Source organism: Tiliqua scincoides, chromosome 1, assembly GCF_035046505.1.
Source record: "Tiliqua scincoides isolate rTilSci1 chromosome 1, rTilSci1.hap2, whole genome shotgun sequence".
Classification (NCBI taxonomy): Eukaryota; Metazoa; Chordata; class Lepidosauria; order Squamata; family Scincidae; genus Tiliqua; species Tiliqua scincoides.
The window spans coordinates 248085094-248105809 of NC_089821.1; the positions used below are offsets into that span (position 1 = coordinate 248085094).

Below are 20716 nucleotides of genomic sequence, written 5' to 3' on the forward strand. Positions count from 1 at the left end.
GTTACTTCCGGTTTTTTGGGAAAACCAGGAAGTGATTTTTTTGACCCTCAGAACACCTTCCAGATGCAGAAGCTCCATGTTTAGTCAAGTGGCCAGAGGCTCACAGGGGACCAGAGGCTAGCCATGGGCCAGATAGAGGCTTGTCGTGGGCCACATCTGGCCCCTGGGCCCGGGTTGGAGACCCCTGCTATAAACAAATGGCAGAACTACTCTGTTCGCTGGGAGATACTGTCTCCACTGGCCTTGGGGGCCCAATCTCTTAAAATATCAGAAACCAGCTGCAAGTGGAAGGGCAATCATAAAAAATCACTAGAGCCAAAAATATTCAAACGTATCCTCTGGAAAGAATATCAAAAGGTGCCTACGTGATGCTGGCACATAGCCTAGGGAGTGCACCAGTTTTCCTTTGTTAGGGGAGTTAGTTAAAAAAGGTATTAGAAAGAGGATGGCCCCTTCTCCTTCCAAAATCCCATCATGCTGCTACTGAGGAGGATGCCAGGGCTCGCTGCTGGCAGGAGCCCACTGGCTGAGCCATATTGACCCCAGCATGAATGGCCAGAGCTCAGCCATACAGAATAGTACCAGATAGAATTCTTTGTTTTTAATTGCTGTATCTTATTCCTTATAATCTTTTGCTATGCATGAAGGCTTTGTCCTCCTTTTGTTCAGTTATTAAATAAACCTTTTTTATAACCTGATGCGTATTTCCTGACTGACTGAAAAAGGGCATCACCTGGGCTATATGCTTTAAGACCATCACACCATAATTATTTAATGTTAACCTCACCCCTGCCGATAAAACAAATTGGGTTTCCACATGTTGACTTTTCAACAATGCCATAAAATTATCTCAGAGCCAAATCCTATCCAATTTTCCAGCGCTGGTGCAGCCATGCCACCGAGGCATGCACTGCATCCTGCAGTAGGGGAGCAGTCATGGAGGCCTCCTCCAGGTAAGGGGACATTTGTTCCCTTTCCTCAGAGATGCATTGTGGCTGCGCCGGCACTGGAAAGTTGGCTAGGATTGGGCCCCCAGTGAGGAAATAGTATAATTTTTGCACTTGCATAAACAAATCAAGACAAACCAGATTTTGCAATGGATAGTGTGCTGTGTGTCACTCACCTCTGCCTTATACAAAACTGATTTTTTTAGCCCACAAAAATGTGTAAAATATATGATGTGACCCTCCTACTGAAGGTCCTTCTACTGAAAAGTTTGGAGACCCTGGTTTAGTCCCTTGTAATCACAGGCCAGCACCATCTGGCCCACTTGTAGATGACGAGGCGCAGCACATCCTCCTGTAGATGCTTGGTTAAGTTGTAAGTTGCTGAGATGCATATGCAAATTTGGTTTTAACAAGTCCAAGCATGAATGTATGCTTCTGCCTATAAACAGCATTGCTAGTGATTGACTAGTGTTGGCATGTGCAGCATTACAAAACATCAATAAGCAGCACACTAGTTTTTGTTGTAAGAGCCTGTTTTTCCTTGCCGCTGACTTCAGGGCTCATTTTAAAGTTTCCACAACTCCTTCCACCAAGTGGATGGTATGGTGTGGAGATGATCTGCTGAATGCCATTGTGATGTATGAAGTTTCTGAATTCTTCAGAGATAAACCATGGGCCACTGTCACTGAGGGCTGGCACTGGCAGACCTGTCCTGGCAAACAAACTCTGAACAATTGGAACTGTCCTGGAAGTAGTAGTTGACTTCATGCAAAATAAATAAACAAAACAAACAAATCAGTCATATTTAATGGGCATTCACAACTATCTAGAACATCTGTCCCAAAAAATGGACCTGCAAAGTCAATATGCAAAAATTGCCATGCAGTAGATGGCAACTGTGATAAATGCCGAAGTGAAGCCGTGGGCTGATGTTGTGTTTGCTGGCACCCAAAGCACTGCATAACCAACTGTTCTAATTACTGATCAAGTCCTAGCCACCATGCAAAACTTCTTGTTAGAGCCATCATTATCACTCCAAGATGTCCCCCATGAAGCATTTCCAACGTTTTACAATGGAGTTTTAGATGGTATGACAACTGAGATGCCCTAGGCTACACAGACCTGATGTATTATAAGCTCACCCTAACAATTTTAAAAAGAGGCCAAGTGAGTTTCATCAGCAGATTTACAGCCCTCAAGCATGGCTTTATACACATGGACCACTACAAAGGCCCGGTTAGTTTCCCATTAATGGTTAACGCACATTCAAGTTGCAACAGGTTGAGAAAATGAACAGATTCCATCCCTGTCTCAGGCTGATCCTCTGCTGCTACAAGCAAACATGAGAGGCCATCTGCATTTGTACATGCTGCTGTATTTTTGTATTCAATGTCATAAGTGTAGCCTGCCAGGAAAAGAGTGCAGGGTTGCAATATTGAAATATTGCTGGCGAATTGTACCTTAGGCTACAATCCTAACCACACTTTCCTGAGAGTAAGCCCCACTGAACAAAATAGGACTTACTTCTGAGTAGACTTGGTTAGGATTGTGCCCTCAGTATCTTTTACTTCTATCTGCAAGTAAGTCCATATCTGCAGAATGGTTTTCCTCCTGACAGGGTTGCAAATATGTCATCAATACGTGGCAAGTAATAATTATTCACCTTCCACAGGGTTTATGATAACCTTGAAATCTCCACAGAGTCTAACTGTTGCCCCTTTTTAATAACTAGAGTAATAAGTGCCCACCAATTTTCTCTGTAATTTTTACAGCGACTGCGCTGAACCGTATGGTGGCCGTGTGGGGGCACCTCTGGAGTGCCTGGTGATGACGTTGTCATCATCATCGACAACGAGCTCCAGAGTGCCATAACAAAAGCATTGAGGGGCTCCAATTTCAGCTGCACAGTTTAGAGAGAATGGTGTTGCCCATTTGTTCTGGCTATCTTGGCGAGTATGCCTTCCTTTCCTAAGTGATCCAACCTAGTATCCACTTTTGGACCAATACTAGAAAGGGTCAGGCTTTGTGAAACTTGGGCTGTGCATTATCATCTAGTGTCTGCCAGACTTTTATACATTTTAGGGTTCCTTAAGCATTTTTAAACACTTCCGATGTCTAGATTAACATATTTTCCAACTCTTCCTTGACTTTTATGCAGGGTGTTGGTAGGTGCAATTGCAATGGTGATGTATTTCCAATGCAGGGACAATTTCTTCATTCATTCACTTCCTAAAAGTGCTGGTCCACCTTGCTCAACCACATACGTACAAGTCAAGAAGGCATTTCCTATTATGATCCATGTCAGTGGCATAGTTAATGATCGTGTAACCTGATGCCAAGCTCAAAATGAGGCACTGGAAGTGATGTCATGCCTGGGCTTTTGAAAAAGTGAAAATGGGAGAAAATCTGCCTCCTCCCCCCCAACTCGCTGCTCACTTGCTCTGCCACCGCCCCCCCAGGCTCCCCCCCCATATTAACACCTTACTGGTTCCCTATTGCTGTATCATAATAACACTTCATTGGCTCTTGGAACAATCAGACTCATCAGCCAGTTTTGAGTTAAGAAAGTTCAGTTTTTGTTAACGTAATGCAATTGTGTTTTTATTTTCTGGTTATAACTTTTGATAGAATAGAAATATTTTGATGTGGTTTGTTTCATTACGTTCTGCATTAAATTATGCATCGAATGGTGTATGACATGATGGTATTATTTGAAAATAACAAGGTTTTCACAGTTTTGGCCACTAGTGTCAAGCTTAAGTTGTTGCCCCCTTAAACTTGTTGCCTAGGGCAGTTGCTACCCCCTCCAGCTTCTTAGCTATGCCACTGGTCCACATCAATTTATATCACTTCCCAACAGCACTTTGCTTTGTGCGTAACCAGCAATAGGGATGCGCAATTCATTTATATGTCTGCAAAAGCTTTTTCACACTGTAGTCCCTGTACCAACTCCATCTTGAGCACTTTTCCAGCTACCCTTGGAGTCAACCAAAATGTTGATATGTCATCTTTGCTCATATTCTACTGCCAGGTTTGCAAGATCACTCAGTCTGAGTTACGACTGTCTTGGGCAGGGACAAGGACTTTGGCCTTTTTCTGCTTATGCCATGAGGTGTCTCATAAAAGTCTCATTTGAATAGACACACTGTGCAATACACATAAATCATTAATTGTCTCTTAGTGCCTCATTAAGGCCCTCCTTGAAGTCACAGTGTTCTGCAAGCCTTTTTAATTTTGCTGCAAATGAAGAAATATGTTCACCCGGTGCCTCTTGTGAAAGTTGAAACTTTTTTGGTGACAGATGTTGCTGAATAATTTGCACAATTTCTTTAAAAGACTTGTTTGCAGGCTTCTTTGGAACAATCACACTGAGTACAATAGTATAGGATTTTCTTCCCATAATACACAACAATCCTGCTACATGTTTATCTGTGGTGAATTTCATTAACTTCAAGACATAACTCCAGCACTATCAAAGGCCTATGATTAAAGCCTGCCACTTTACACAGTTTACAACCCAGTCCTAACCTATGCTGGTACAGCCAGGCTTATCCAACGCAGGTTAGGAGGCGGTTGGAGGTCACCTCAGGGTAAGGGGATATTTTTCCCATGTTGAGTCCCTGCCTGCCCAATGGGGCTACTTGGATCTGTGCCAGCTATTTAGCTGGTGCAAACCAAGTAGCCCAGGTAAGGCTGCCAGGTCCAGGAATGGGAGTTAGGGATATGGCTTGCGCTGCTGCTGCCCCTCTCAGGTCTGATCCTCCCCTATTCCACCCTCCCCTCGCCCAGAAACTCCCCCTCCCCGTTCCTAGAATGCCCTACCACCACTCTCTCCAACCCCCAGCGCTGCCCAGCAGAAACTCACCTTCCTTGGCCAGCACAGGGATGGAATCTGGTGCTGGCAGACCAGCAAACGTCGTCGTGCCAGAACAGCTGGCTCATGAGTCAACGCAAACATGCCTTATAACAAGTTTGTGACATTCCTAAATTGGTGCAAAGGGCCTGCACCCGCAAAGAGGGCTTGCGCTAGCACATAATACAGTTAGGATTGCACTGTTAGTGACACGTTTATTTCTGTACCACTTAAGGTTTTTGGATCCTACCTTTATCACCAGTTGTAAGATATTTCCCAAGGGGGACCCAGCCACCTTGGATCCCCTTAGGGCAGTGATATTCAGACTGGGGCGTTGCGACACCCCAGCCTGAGGGCCCTGGCCTCTGCCCCCTTAAGGGGCGGGGGCAGGGGGGAAGGCAGCAACTCCACTTCCACAAAACCGGAAGTGGAGCGCAGTCACTCTACTTTCACTTCAAGTCAGCTGGGAGCCCTGCAGGCACTCATGCAGGGCTCTCCACACCCCCAGGATGATGCTACAGGGACTGGTGAGTTTCCCCTTCCCTTCAGCTGAGACACTTTGGAGCCCTATTTTGTGCTGGATACAGCACAAGCCTCCTGCCTTGCCTGTTCCAGCACAAGATAGAATTGTGCTGTAAAGTAAGTAAGGCCCAAATTCTAACCGACTGTCCAGCACTGACACAGTTGTGCCAATGGGGCATGTGCTGCATCCTGCAATGAGGTACAGTCATGGAGGCCTCCTCAAAGTAAGGGAATGTTTATTCCTTTACCTCAGGGCTGCATTGCCCTTACTTTCCTCGGTGATGGAAAGTTGGTTAGGATTGCGCTCTAAGACTTACAAGCAATTCAGAGATTACATGTACACCAGGCTGGGTATCTTGGCATTCTATTGAGTAACACACACACAATGTGAAACCCACAAGAAGGGGGAGGTTGTTCTCTACCAGAAGCCTGAGAGACCCTTTTGTTAAGAGCCCACAGAGAAGCACCCACTTGCTGAACTGCCACGCAAATAACTTAAGCTAGGAATCATACAGATAGCTGTATGTGTCAAGTTTGGGGCTTTTTGTTTGTTTAATACCATGTATAATAACTCCATGTATAATAACTCCAGTTTCTGTGTAACATGAGTTTGAGCTACATCTTAGCTCCATCTGTTGGGCATTAATGGTTATTACATCCTTTTGATGAAAACCTTTCTTTACGCATTTCTATCAGCTTGATTATATTTTTTAATTCACTTCCCATTTTATTTAATTCCTTTTGTTAAGGCTTTTAATAATATTGACCCTTGATCAGCTTGGTCCATGTTCACAGGTACTTCAGTGCAGGGCCTAGGAGAGGGGGGTAAAGGGGGTAATTTATACCCAGGCCGAGGATCAAAAGGGGGGCCCAGGAGCCAAAGGAGGGGGCCCAGAAATTTCCTGAGATCTTACGTTTTCCTATCTACTCAGACTTGTTGCCCACACAGGATGCTGGGGACACTACCACAACTGGGTATGCTGGGGAGACTACCGATGCCACATGGGTTGGTAGACTTGGGCTCCAAAGACTTTTCCAGCTGTCTCTACCCTCCACCCTGTTTCGCCCCTCCCTGCTCCTATTCTACTCTCCTGTCACAACCCTCCCCCTCTGCAAAGGGGCCCAAAAGCAACTTTGTACCCCTTGATAAAATTCCTCTCAGAGGCCCTGATTCAGTGGACCATCACATCTCTTCACTCTGCAGACACTGTTGTGGAATGGATTTTTAACAGGAGCCCCTGGAGTTTAGTGTTCTTCTGGGAGGGAGGTTTTTCCCACGACCATCCTGTGCCTGATCTCTATAACTTGTGATGGTGGGAGCAGAAGTAATGCAGAAACCCCTAGAGAGAACACATGGTTGCATAAAATAAGATGTATAGTTTATTTCTGAGAAATTGGTGCAATTCCTCTCATGCTGGCATGATCTTAAATTTGCACACATGTACCTGCTCCAGTTTATGCTGTTATACTTCCATTTGCTATTTCCATCCACACTAGTGGACTGAACTCTGGTGTGGCATGCTTCCACTAAATGAGGCATGTTTCACTAAGGAATCAATCGATAATGAAACCCTGCAGGGCATGTTTTGCTGCCCACACTCCACCTTTCTGTCTTCAGGTGGGTGGTTCTCTCTTGAATTCTTGCACAATGTATATTTATATTCTGCTCTTCATAAAAGATGGCTTACAATACATACACTGAAGCACACATGTTAATAAACGCAGCAGTTCAAATAAAAGTTAAGCTTTGCCAAGGAAAAAGACTTGGCCGATACATCTGAAATTGGAACTCCACAATGTGGACATCATCACCAATTCTCACTACTTTCTCCCACAATCAACCACCTGTCTTCTGAAGGTGGGAACATCTAGAGGAGGATGTCAGGTACTGTTTTGCAGTTTATTTCCATGCATTTGGTACAGACTCATTAAGTGCTTGGAGAACCTATTAGGTTTGTGCAAATTACTCTAATCTTAAATGAATAACTAATCAAACCTTAATAAATGTACCTCCCATACTACACCATCCATCCTCTTTCACATTCACTCTAATCTTTGCTAATGCATCTTGTTCAATTACATTAAAAGATGAATTAGATTAGATAGAAGATACACAGCAACTGTCTTTTTTCCAATTGTGCTCTCGCTGACACAAATGGCACTCCATATATTAAGAACATAAGAACAGCCCCACTGGATCAGGCCACAGGCCCATCTAGTCCAGCTTCCTGTATCTCACAGCGGCCCCACCAAATGCCCCAGGGAGCACACCTGATAACAAGAGACCTGCATCCTGGTGCCCTCCCTTGCAGCTGACATAGCCCATTTCTAAAATGAGGAGGTTGCACATACACATCATGGCTTGTAACTTGTAATGGACCCGTATTAAAATGAATACGTGAACATCCATTTATATTTCTAGATTTTTAAGCCATTTCAGACAATCTCCCTGCAGTGTCTGAAGCCCAGATACTGATACAGAAACATATGCTGCCTTTATATGTACTCAGAGGCTGGCAAAATAACAAGTAGGTATTCTAAGTTTCACAGCATCATTAAAATAGGAACACTGATGCCCAAAACTTGACTAGTTCATTGGTTAACTTCCAATTAGAAACTCTTTGGTTATCTTCCACTTAGAGCCAGGAAATGTCAATACATTTCTCATTATCCTCACAGCCACACCTAAAAGGTTAACCCGAGAAATTCCCTCCACACATACATATACACACACTCACACAGGAAGACCACAGAGCAGAACCAATGGATCAGAACTATTCAAGTAGGGGCGTATCTGCCCTGGGGTAAGACAGGGCAAGAGCCCTGGGTGCCCACTGCAGGTGGGCACTAGCGTGTGCACTTCAAATCCTTCAGAAGTGATTGGAGAGCATGTGCTCTTGCAGCAGCGGCTGGGGCAAAATCACCCAACTGGCCACTGAGTGTGTGTGCACTCCAATCGCTTCCAATTAGGGAAGTGATTGGTGTACATGCACCCTCTCAGCAGCCGGCTAGGTGATTTCGCTGCAGCTGCGAGTGCAGATGCTTGCTCCTATTGCTTCCCGAGCTGGGAAGTGATGGAAGCGCCTGCTGCCTGGGCACTCACAGCCATGGCTTGGGTGATTTTGGCCCAGCTGCAGCTGTAAGGGCGGACACTCCTGTTGCTTCCCAAAGCGAAGTCACATTACATCATCACGTCACATGATGTCACTCCTTTCCTGCCCAAGGCACCATTACAAGATAAGCAGTTTTCCCCAGTGTACTTACAAAGAACGTAAGTTATTTACAAATGTTTACAGACTGAGGTGGGGTACACAATCCAGATCATCTGCAGTCATTCAAAGAGGATTTTTAAGCTGCAGAATAAGCATTCTTCAGCTACAGTATTTTGAAAGACTTTATTTGCAATGCATTCACTTTAGAGGAGAAATGAGACAAAAACGTAGTGTATTGACTCAGAAGCACAATGGGGAGCCAAATCTGTTTCCCACGCTGACTGGCACACAAAAGGTATATGGTCTGCCAGTTATGGGGCACAGCCAAGTCTATCTCTCAGTTCCTATATACAGGCCCACAACATTATCATATTATGATGTTATGAAGGTACATATTATCAAGACCAGTGCAACAAGAGCGGAGCAGAAGACATTTTGAATAGAATTATTTTTTTTGTTTACCAGCCATAAATCCCTTCCACTTCTACATCTAAAATTGGTACTGCCCCTTCTAGAGAGAGTGAGCCTGAACTTGCAGTGGAACTAGATGTCATGCTGGAGTGCAGATATTATACACTTAGGGCACAATCCTAATCCCTTATGTCAGTGCTTTCCAGCACTGGCACAGCGCTGCCAATGGGACGTGTGCTGCATCCTGCAGTTGGGTGTCACTCATGGAGGCCTCCTCAAAGTAAGGGAATGTTTGTTCTCTTGCCTCAGAGCTGCAGTGCCCTGGAAAGCACTGACAGAAGGGGTTAGGATTGCACCCTTAGACTTCCAAAAAGATGTTGGCAAAGCCCTTTACCATATGTTCCAGAATATATTTAGCAGTCATGGGATAAGAAGGCAGGGTTTCCTATGGATCAGTTGACTGGTTAAAGCACAGGAACCAGAGAGTATGGACAAACAGTTCTTAAAATGGAAGTAAGGAAGCAGTGGGGTCCTCAAAAGACTATATTTTGGGACTAGTGCTATTTAAGCACTTCATTAATAACTGGAGTTGAGATGAAATGCATGGTAGCCAATCTGGAGCCACACCAAGTTTTTCTGGATTCAAGCAGGCTGAACAGCTCTAAAAGACAGTGCTAGGGGTGTGTTGGCCGCATCAGGTGACGTGCACAGGGAGGTGAATGCCACTACTAGACAAAAATTTTTAAATCTTGGTAATTTTGAATAATATCATCATGCTATATATAATTCAATGTGTAAGTTCATGCGGAATGCAATGAAACAAACCACATTGAAATATCTCTATTCTACCAAAAGTTATAGCCAAAAAACCAGCGGGGCAGGGCAATGGTGCATCACCACACCCACCGCCTCAGGTGCTGCCCTGCCTATTGCATGGGAGGTGATCCACCTTGGGGTAACACACTGGACTCTTGTGGAAGGTGATACAAACCCTAGTTACGCCACTGCTAAAAGGATCTTTTCAAACTGGTACATGGGCAATAAATTGACAAATTATTTTCAAGGGAAATGTAACATGATGCACATTGGGGCAAAAAAACCCTAGCTTCATATGTACACGGATGCATCAGAGCTATGGTGACTAATCAGGAACAATCTCTCAGATGGGGTGGACAGTTCAGTTCAGCTTGATGCACAGCACTGGTGAAAGGAGGCAAATTTCATTATGGGGACTGTTAGGAGAGGGATTAAAAGAAGACCACTAGTACCATACCTTTATATAAATCTATGAGGGTACAGCTGCATTTGGAACACTGCAGACAGTTCTGGCCACCACCTCTCAAAAGGGATATTGTAGTTTTGGAAAAGGTACAGAAAAGGATAGCCTAAATGATTAGAGGGAAGGATTCCCCTTCCTTAGGGAAAAAGGCTACATTTTTGTGACTTAGAAAAATGTGGCTAAGGGTGGGGCTCAACAGGACTGACGCTTATAAAATGATGCCTGTTGTGAAGAAAGAAGGTAGACAGAAGTTTATCTTTTGCCTTCTGCACAATTTGTTGGCAGTTTCTTTGCACGCTCTTTGACATAGAACTTCTTTGCACACTATTTAATTAACAACACAATCCTAACTCACGCTGGAACAGGCAGGCTGGTAGGCTTGTGCTGTATCCAGTGCAAGTTTGGGGCTAGATGAGTCTTGGCCCAAGGCAAGGGGAAACTTACCCTGGGGAGAGTCACAGTGACCCCAATGGGTCTACTCAGATCTGTGCCGCCTGACAAGAGCAGAATGGAGCTGCCAGGCAGCCGCTTTGCACTGCCTGGGAATGGAGCTACGATCTGGCAAAATTGCTGGGTCCTGGACCCGCTTCCCGCTCCCTGCCCACCTGTCCATGGGCACACCCGCCACCCGCCCTCCCCGTCCCAAAATGCCTCCTCCCTGCCCTTCACCCGCCCTCCCCAGACATCTGCACCAGCTGAGTTCAGCCAGTGTGAACTCATCTGCTGCTGCCACTGCGGAGTCTGGATCTGGCCTCCACGGGCCGGTGCACCTCTGTGCACCAGCAGAGCTTACTTGGAAGAAGTTGCAAATGTGCTTTATGGCATGTTTATGACTCTCCTGGGCCGGTGCAAGGGACTTGTGTTGGCCCAGGGGGCACTTAGGACTGTGCCCTAATTAATAGAAGTCACTGGCACAAGCTATGGTGATACCTGTTATCTTAGATTGCTTTAAAAGGAGATTAGATGAATTTATGGAGGATGGGTCTATCAACAACTTGCTGAAGCAGCTGAACTACCAGCTTCAGAGGTGGTCTGCCACTGAATATCAGCTTTTGGGGGGGCAGTGGTGAGGGAGTGTGAGATACCCCTGCCCCTGTGGCCCCGTCCCATGGAGGTAACTCCACACTGAAAGGACTTCCCACTGACATACACCCCTCAAACCCTTTTTCTCTGGGAACGTCTTAATCACACTCACCTAGGCCTGAATGGAATGCAGGAGGCTTTATTTATAAGCGATACTTCTCATCATTGATACAGTGAATCTCTATTGCCAGGAGCCCAAAGGTGGGGTTCAAAATGAGGAACATCTAATCGCTACGCCAGCCACAGACCAGGCATAGATTAGAGGAGTCCCACGGGTGCCATGCACACATAACAAGTACCAATAAATCTCAACACCTTCCAACCTCCCAAACCACACCCACAGAACATAGGATACAAGGTAACTCTGGCAGTCAATCCACACACACTTCACCATATAAATGGTGGAGCTCTGGCACAAACATCCAGTTCTGGCCATGATGTTAAGATATTTGGAATCTAAAATTTAGGAAGACAACTTACAAATGTTACCAGACTTTTACAGTCTCTCAGCAGGCAACTCCTATATTGCTTTGTCAGACAAACTGAGGAAGTGATCCTTAAAAAGAAGGACCAATATTCAGGTTGTATAGCCTTTTCATTTTTTAGTTTAATGCCCTAGAATAGTAAAATACCTTTTAAAGTAAAAACCTGTACCATGGAAACAATCTGACAGCCCAGTCCTGAGCTCCCATGGCACGTGGCTGTGGTGGCACCGTAAACTGCTGCTGCTGCATCCTGTGTGGCAACGACAGCCACAGGCAGCACCTCGGGAGAAGGGGACTTTCATCCCCTTCTTCCAGATAAGGGAAGTAGCCCTGCAATGGGGCTACTCGATTCACCACCAACCAAAGGTTGGCGGTGAATTAAGAGCATTCGTGTCAGGCACCAAGCCCCACACGAACGCTCTGGATCCGGTGGAGCAGAGCTCCACCGGACCCACACCTCTCCCCCCACTCCCTCCCCCCAGCACGCCTCCCACCCACATTCTCCCCACATTCCCCCTCCCGGGAATGCTTTCTCCCTGCCTCCCCCCAGCCCCCGCTTTCCTCTCCGTGGCTCGGCGATCTGTGCGACTGCCAAGCAGCGGAGGCTGGGTGCCTGCCCAGCGCTAACCCAGTGCCGGCCAGCGTTGGGCTAGTATGGGCACTTGCCCGGTGGTAAGCTGATGCAGCGAGCCCAGGATTGGGCTCTAAATCTGCTCCATTGAATATTGATTATCACTATATTATATTAGTCTACAAAACCTTTGAGGAAAGAACTTGTTAAACATAATTTATATAGACAGACTAGTAGAGAAAGATAAACAATGTTGCCTGTCCTACATCCTCTTCTATGTCAAGATACTTTCCCCCAAGGTAGAAAGATATGCTTCCATTACCTTTGGACAAAGAGACTTTAATTTTAGTCAGGGGAACACTTTAAGAAGCTCTCATTAAAGTAGAAGTAATTAAACTCACAGAAGAGAAGGTCACACTACCTAGTCATTGAAATTCATCCCGCTATGCTATCGGGGTTAAAATAAAGCTTTTTCCAGCACTGACAATTTTTCTTGAAATACTTCACTGTCATAACTACACACCATTGACCACCTTTCATCATTGACAGTCAAATGTGTCTCTCTCTCACTGTCTTCATCTATATCTTTTCATTTCTTTCACATATCTATCATGTTTTTGCTTCCATTAGACTACTGTTAAAGTCACTGCCAAAACAAAACAGATAAGGGAAGATCTAAACTGTTGTAGCAGTATTTTAAAAACCAAATTGTGTAGTCACATTTTTAATTAACGTACTTTTCTATTTTGCCACTGAAGTATTTCTAACTGTTGCAAATCAGTCATCTACAAGCAGTCTAATTTCACTGCAACAGTGAAATTCTATTCCAACTCATTCCAATTCAGGCTGCCTATGCCATGATACAGCGGTGCCAAAAAGGCCATCACTGTATCCCAAGCATCCATGCCCCTTCTCTGGCCTGAACTGCCCTCCTCCCCACCCTGAAATATTCCCTCCCTGCCATCCAGCATCCTACTTGTCTGGTTTTCTACTGTGCAGCTCCAGTGCAGGCCTTTCTGCCATTAGCCTCCCTGAGGCTACAACGTGCTTTACAGCAACTGTTTGCATGCTCATCCATTGAGCTAGGTTATATGTCAATACCATGGCACAGCATCCTGAAACCTAGACAATGTTCTTGAAATGCCTGGAGTTGCTACCGTGAAATAGTATGGTAGTAAAATTGTACAGCTGGAGTCTGAGGGCCCAATCTTATTCAACTTTCCAGCACCAGTGTAACCTCAATGCAGCCCCAACTTAAGGGAACAAATGTTCCCATACCTTGAGGAGGCCTCTGTGACTGCCTTCCCATCACAGGAAGCAGTGTATACCCCATTGACACAGCAGCACCGGCACTGGAAAATTGGATAGGATTGGGCCCTTTGTCTTTTAAAGAAAAGCAATTTTTGATCATATTTTCTACTAAGAAAATTGCTCTTGCCAATAGCTGAAAGAAACCTCAAGCTCTTATAGTGAAGTCACGTGTCAGGAATGTAGGCTGAGGGCAGCAGATGACAAGTGGCTGTGTAGACTGAGCTGCAAGCAAATCTCTCTCTCTCTCTCTCTCTCTCTCTCTCTCTCTCTCTCTCTCTCTCTGCTGATAAATGTCAGCTTTATTGCAAGTCAAGTACATGGCGAAACCATTTCACCACATGACAAACAGTAGGCATTTTCAGTATGGCCATGAATTGAGCTCCTTTGAGGAAGAAAAACATAAAGATGAGTTTGATTAAACCAATGAACTGGCTCTTAAAACAGATCCATGAAACCCTGGAAATGAACAAATGCCCTCATTTTTCATGTTATGTATAATATTTTTATTCCACGCTTCCTCCAAGGACCTCAGGGCAGCTACCCTAGTTTCTCTCTTCCCACTTTATCCACACAAGTATCTTCTGTAGGTTAGTCATACATGTTACAACCAAGATGCAAAACTAAGAATAGGTTTGGCTACTCAGAAGATGCCAAGGTAGTCTTGCTTCCTTCTCCCTCACTTTCACTGTAATGTGTGTAACCCCACTGGCATGCTGGGCTACCAAGTTCTCTGCAGCAGAAAGCATTATCAGTGGGCAACAATTAATAGGTTCACACTACTCAGGACTATAGCTGAGGAGCTTGGTGGGTCTGAAGAAGCTTGGTAAGTCTGAAGAAGGAGGTAAAGAGAACAGTTCCTCACACACACAAACCCCTGGCAGATGCCCAATTTCACCCCATGTCAGCATTGGTAGAAAACCCTGGCCTTGTGTCTACACAGTATTCCTTCCCTGTATCCAGTCAAGAAATCTGCCATTTCTGAACCAAGGCCTAACAAGTCTGGCTCCTCAACCTTCTGACCTCCCCAAGGGATATCCTGTACAGGTCCAGACTGATTATCCATGGATTTGGGACCCACAGTTTTATCTAACTGCGTGTTCCAAACCCAAGGGTTCAGCTGGACCTGGTCCTCTGAATGTGAACGGAACTGCATTCTGCTAATGACTGGAGGGCCTTCTGAGGGCCAGGGGAAGCCACACATGGCCTCCCCAATCCTCAGAAGGCCTTCTAAGGCCTATAGAAGGCTGAAAATCACAACTTCTGATTTTCAGCCAATTTTGGCTGATTTCATTATCTGCAGATTTCAGCATCTGCAGGGGTTCCAGAACGGAACCCCTGTGGATGCGGAGGCACAACTGTACAACTATAACCTCTGGGCAGGCAGTAATTGAACATGTGATCTGAAAAGACAACAAGCTATCCACTCACTTGGTTTTCACAAACTTACTCCAGATTGAGGACAAGACCACCACCATCACCTGGAAAGCTCACAAAGAAGTCCTAAAGTGGACTCAAGGGGACTCTCGTTTATCCCCTTATTTACAGATCCTTATTTATATGCTCAGCTGGCCAATACTCCCATTTGCATCATGGAGGACCAGCATGGCCTCCCTCAGACATGCTGTCATCATGTGCACCATACAAAGGCTCACTTGCACAAAAACAGACTGTGCAAATCAGACAGCTACACTTGCAGGTGTCCTCATGTAATGTGCATGACTGAGACCGCAATTCAAACCACAAGATCCACTGGCTCAGTGGTCCCTGCACCAGCAGAGGTGGTGCACCCAGAGAGTAAGCAGCACTGGTAGGGAGGCCAGCGCTGCCCCACTGATGCTGCATCCAAGCCTTCTACCCAATGGACCAGGTAAAGTCACACCAGGCAGCAGAGGGGAGGTAGGAGGGTGGTTTGGAGGCACGGATATTAATTCTAGATTAAGAATGTTTGAAATTGCTATGACTGCCACTGCGAGACTGCCGATACAAATGTACAAAGGAGAGAGAGATGCTGTAATAGCTTTGGCATCCTTTCCCAGATGCTTTATACATTCACACTGTGACATTTCCATCATTACTTTTAAAAACAACTAAAGGAGACGGAACATACTACACACTATTCCTGTTTTGGCATATGGGGGTATGATGCTTTTACTCCAAGAGGCAGAAAATTCTGATGTGACTAAAGTGACATTCTGCTACTTCCTTTCCTGTGATTGTGCTCAGAGAGGTGAAAAGTGACAAAAAAGCAAATGAATATTGCTGATTCAGTCCGGATGGTGTGTTTTTTTTAAAGCACTTTGTAAACATTCAAAATAGCAATAACATGTCATTTCATAACAGGATTATGAAAAGCTGGAGAGCAAGGCAAGAAGTGAGTAACATGACAGAAGGCAAATCACTGAGGTTGCAACCCTATGCCCAGTTTCTTGGGAATAAATTCCACTGAGCTTAATAGAATTTATTTGCAAATAAGCAAACATAGGGTCAGAATGCACATATGGGTACGATCTGAGTGTAAGAGACCATGCTGAAGAGACAAGACATACCCACTTATTATTTTAAAAGCATTTATAGCCTGCCTTTCCAACTCCAAGGGCAGCCCAAGGTGGTGTACAAAGAATTAAAACAAAAATCATCAGTATAAACAAAAACCTATCACTTCTTAAAAGAAACAAAAAATAAACAAGATAACAACAAAAACATCATCCACCCAAAATCAAGAGTCATGTTTATACAATGTGCTGAAACTAGTATAGATTGGGTGCTTTATAGGCAGAGAGTTCCTTGGGTTGGTGCCATCACCGATAAGGTTCTGCTCCTAGTATCCATGTTACATACTAACGCCACCCAGAACAAGACTTTTCTTGATGACCTGAGAGCACAAGTGGACTTGTATAGGAGAAGGCAGCCATTAAGCTACTCAGGTCCTGTAGTGTTAAGGGCTTCAAAGGCAATAACCAGTACCTTGAGTTGAGCCCAGAAATGACCTAGTAACCAACACAGCTCACATGTAGGGGTAATATGATCCCTTGGAGACACCCCAGTGAATGCAGCATTAATTCTTGTTTTGACAATTGTAGTTTCTGAACACTCAAGACCCTCATAGAGCCTATTACACCACTTTGGAAGTAACTAATGAATGAATTACTAAGGCGAGATCCAAGTTCTCCAGAAGAGGAACAGGAGATACAAGAATATTCCTAATTATTAAAAATTTCTAATCTAAAAGGTACATTGTGTTTAAAGATTGGGTCTAAAAAAGAGAAACTGATTCTTCACCTCTAAGTAGGTCAAAGAAAAAGAGCATCATTTTTAGACCTTGGTCTTAGGAAAGTAAAAACTAAAAGATTGAACAATATGGCACCGAGGCTGTAGCCTCAGATGAAGTAACTTGGCTACCAGCAATTGATGTCAGGGAACAAGCGATTAAAGGAAGTGAAATAAAATCCAGGGAAGACCGTTGTACTGACAGCTATGTCCCAAACTAAAGACATAATTATATGTGGATATGTAGCTTAATATTTATACTGAACTTGCTATTAGTGCACTATGTTCTAGTAAAGGCAGTGGGAATCAACCACTGCTACAGTATTGGTTCTGTAAAACAGTGATTAGTGGTGTGATGCCTATTTTAACTCCATTCAAAGTCTTGTTATGCTAGAAACAAAGGAAGAATTTCTTTTGTTTGACTTCTGGAGTTCTCAAATCCAAATGCAGCTCCATAGAACATCTAGAGTTCCTGCAATTTGTTCAGGAAATGTTCAAAGAATGCAGGCTCTTTTAACACCCTCAGTAGCTGCAAGACCTTGACAAATTCAACAAGCACGTGGCAGCCAATTATCTTGCTATCAGAAAGGAACTGCCAGTTACCCCTTAGGACGTGGTTCTATTGCACTGCATCATGGAGGCTCATTCATTCTTTTCATTGTTATTACAATTTCTCTCTCGCTGTCATTATAAAATACTCTTCAATATTATGTTTTTACTCTTCAATATTACGTTTTACAAGGTGAAATTGCATGCTTCTAAAATACATGCATTTATGGGAATTAAACAATGGATCCTACTGTAAGCCTGCCACGTTTGTTCCAGCCCGAGGCTTTGTGCTTTTTTTATTATTTAAACCAAATCTCCCATTTTCTCCCACTAGGGGACTCAAAGCTGTTACAACAATAAAAAGAATGATATCAATACAATCATGCAATTTAAAAAAAAAGTTAATAGCAAAACACTTTAACCAAAACAGAATTAAAACAGAACAAGCACAACTAAAACAAAATAGCCCTGGAAATATCTGATTAAAGAGTCATTTATTCAAGTTCCCAGCAAAAGTCTGACAGGGAGGAGTCCAGGAGTACATCAGGTGACAAAGAATTCCAAAGAGTGGTGGCTGCCAATACCACAGTGACACATTACTGCCAGCCTAGCCTCAGATAGCCATGGGACACATAAGAGAGCCTCCCTTCCAGATCTTAGTGGATGAGTAGATTAATATGAAAGGATATGGTCCTTCAGGTATCCTGGTCCTTAACCACAAAAGTCGTTAAAAGTAATAACCTGTCCCTTGAATCATGTCTGGAAACAAACCCTGTCTTTTATGGAAGGTAGAAATGAAGTAAGTGTAACTTTCTAGATACCAATCCCTCATTACTGCATTTCTGTGTTGGGAAAAGCTATACCTGCTGAATGTCTGCCTCTTGTGCAGCTGTAAGAGGCACAGCACCTGTCACAGGAACAAAGGTGGCAGCCTGCTCTTTGATAAATCCTGGAAGGAGAATTGTGTCTCTGTTTTTGCTCCTTTTCCTTAATCCAACACTTGTTTTAAAAAAGCTCATTTTCCACTTAGTTTGAAGACGTTTCATCCCTTGAAAGAGTACTGTTTCTGCTATGCAGAAATTTTAACGGGTGTCAATGGAGAAATGATGCCTTCCTGAATGAGAATTTTGTGAATAAATGAGGGGGAAAGCTAACGATGTAACATTTTGCCCAGGGAGGGACATGCAAGCTTTAAAGTCTCAAAGACAAAGGATGCAAACTGGGCATTTTTCAGTTTTCACCACTGATACAGAAGTTGCTGCACCCCCAGCCATCCTTCTGTAACATTTTAACAAGAGTGGCAGACACCGGGATGCAGCACTGGTAAACATATTATGTTGGTGCTGACAATTCATTCAGAAAACAGAGCACTCAAAATCACTAACACAGATCAGAGTCACTGCAAGCACTGAAAAAAACAGAAAGGTGATTGGCAGTAGGCTTGAGATAGACAAGTAGTATGATACTGCCTGCCACAGGATGTGGGGGTGACCACTGATTCAGTGGCTTAGATGGTTTTGCACCCTCAAAGTAATGGAGGATGGTTTATCTGAGCTATAAGAGGCTGCTCGACTCTCAGTCGTGGTGGTGACCATTTTCAGAGAGAACCTGTCACCACTAAGAATCAACCACTGAGAAACAAAACCAATTGAGAACACCTCCTGTCTGCCTGTGGGTTTCTCAGAGGTATATGCTTGGTCATGGTGAGAAGCAACAGGTTAGACAAGAGAGGGCTTTGGAATGAAAGAATCCAGCACTCTTATATTCTAGCTGTAAAAATCACTACACCCTGCAGAAAACCAAAACCTGTGAGAAAGATGTGCAGAAGAAGAAGGGCTAAAGTGGGTTTGCTTATCTATGGGACATGGTCTTTGCTTTCTCCAGGCTTGCCCCCACCCTGAGCACTCCAAGGTAAGGCTCCTAGAACATAAGAAGAGCCCGGCTGGATCAGGTCATAGAGGTATCTCACAGTGGCCCACCAGATGCCTCAGGGGGCACAGAAAACCACAAGAGACCTGCATCCTGGTGCCCTCCCTTACACTGGCATTCTGAGGTAGCCCACTTCTAAAACCAGGAAGTTGCACATAGCCATCGTGGCTTGTAAGCTATGATGGAGTTTTCCTCCAGAAATCGGTCCAATCCCCTTTTCAAAGGCATCCAAGCCAGATGCCATCACTACGTCCTGCGGCAAGGAGTTCCACAGACTCATTCCATGCTGGGGAAAAAAATATTGTCTTTTGTCTGTCCCAACTCCCGCAACACTCAATGCTAGCGGCTGCCCCCTGGTCCTGGTGTGGTGTGAAGAAGAGCATCCCTCCCTCCACCCTCTCCATCCCCTGCATCTGTTTGCCTGGCAGCGGGGCTGGTGCAGAACCCTCAGCTCTCCGCACCCCACTCTGAAGCCCGCCAGGTCCCCAGAGCAGCAGCAGGTTGTCCGGCGTGAAGAGCTTCTGCCTCCCCAACTCAGCGGCGCTTGGAGCGCGTGAGCTGCCTCGAGCCTCTCGGGGGCTGGGGTCCCCAAATGACCGTGGGGAGGGAGGGGCTCGAGCCCTCCGTCGTCGTCATCCCGGCAGGACCCCCCTCCCCAGCGTCCCGGGAAGAAAGTGCTCCTGGGCGGAGAGGACCAGCCCGCCCTGCCGCCTGGGCTGGGAGTGGCACGCCTGCCTGGCCGAGCACCCAGCAGCAGCCCCGGCCCGGCTCTCCACTCGCTCCCCGGGGCGCGCGCACTCACCCAGCCCGGGCACGAAGGTGTTGAGGAAGAGGCAGATGACGGCCACCGGGAAGGGCATGTAGGGGATGGCGGCGCGCAGGGGGCCCTTCTTCTCGCGCACTTGCACCACCACCCCGCCCGAGGAGGCGGCCGCCGCCGCCCCCCGCCCGGACTCCCCGGCCCCGGCCGCGTCCCCTTCCTTGGCACCGGGGTCCATGGCGCCTGCTGGAGCAGCGAAGGCGGGCGCGCCCCGCGAGGGTCACTCCAGAGGGGGACTGTCGAAGCGGGCGCCTCCGGAGTAGCAGAAGTGCGAGTGAACACGCGCCCGGGCTGCCAGCCCTCCGTTTAAAGAGACTGCGAGGCGCACGCTCGACAAAGCCCCCCCCCCCCGCAGCCGCCCTCGCGCACTCAGGCGCGCGCCCTCCCTGCCAAAAGCGCGCCTGGCCTCCCTCAGCCTCCCTCACGCACTCAGGGATTTTTCACTCCTGGCACTCACTCAGGGCACACGGACACTTT

The 20716-nt window shown here is 45.7% G+C and overlaps 1 protein-coding gene across 2 annotated transcripts in view; it reads right to left on the reverse strand.

Moving 5' to 3' along the window:
- The window catches only part of STUM (stum, mechanosensory transduction mediator homolog), a 63076-nt gene extending 42659 nt beyond the window's left edge, over positions 1 to 20417 (reverse strand). For both annotated transcript variants that reach the window (XM_066611659.1, XM_066611658.1), the window contains exon 1: positions 20222 to 20417. In XM_066611659.1, coding sequence (XP_066467756.1) covers positions 20222 to 20417 — 196 coding nt within the window. The remainder of the gene's footprint in view (positions 1 to 20221) is intronic.
- Between the last annotated feature and the right edge of the window lie 299 nt (positions 20418 to 20716).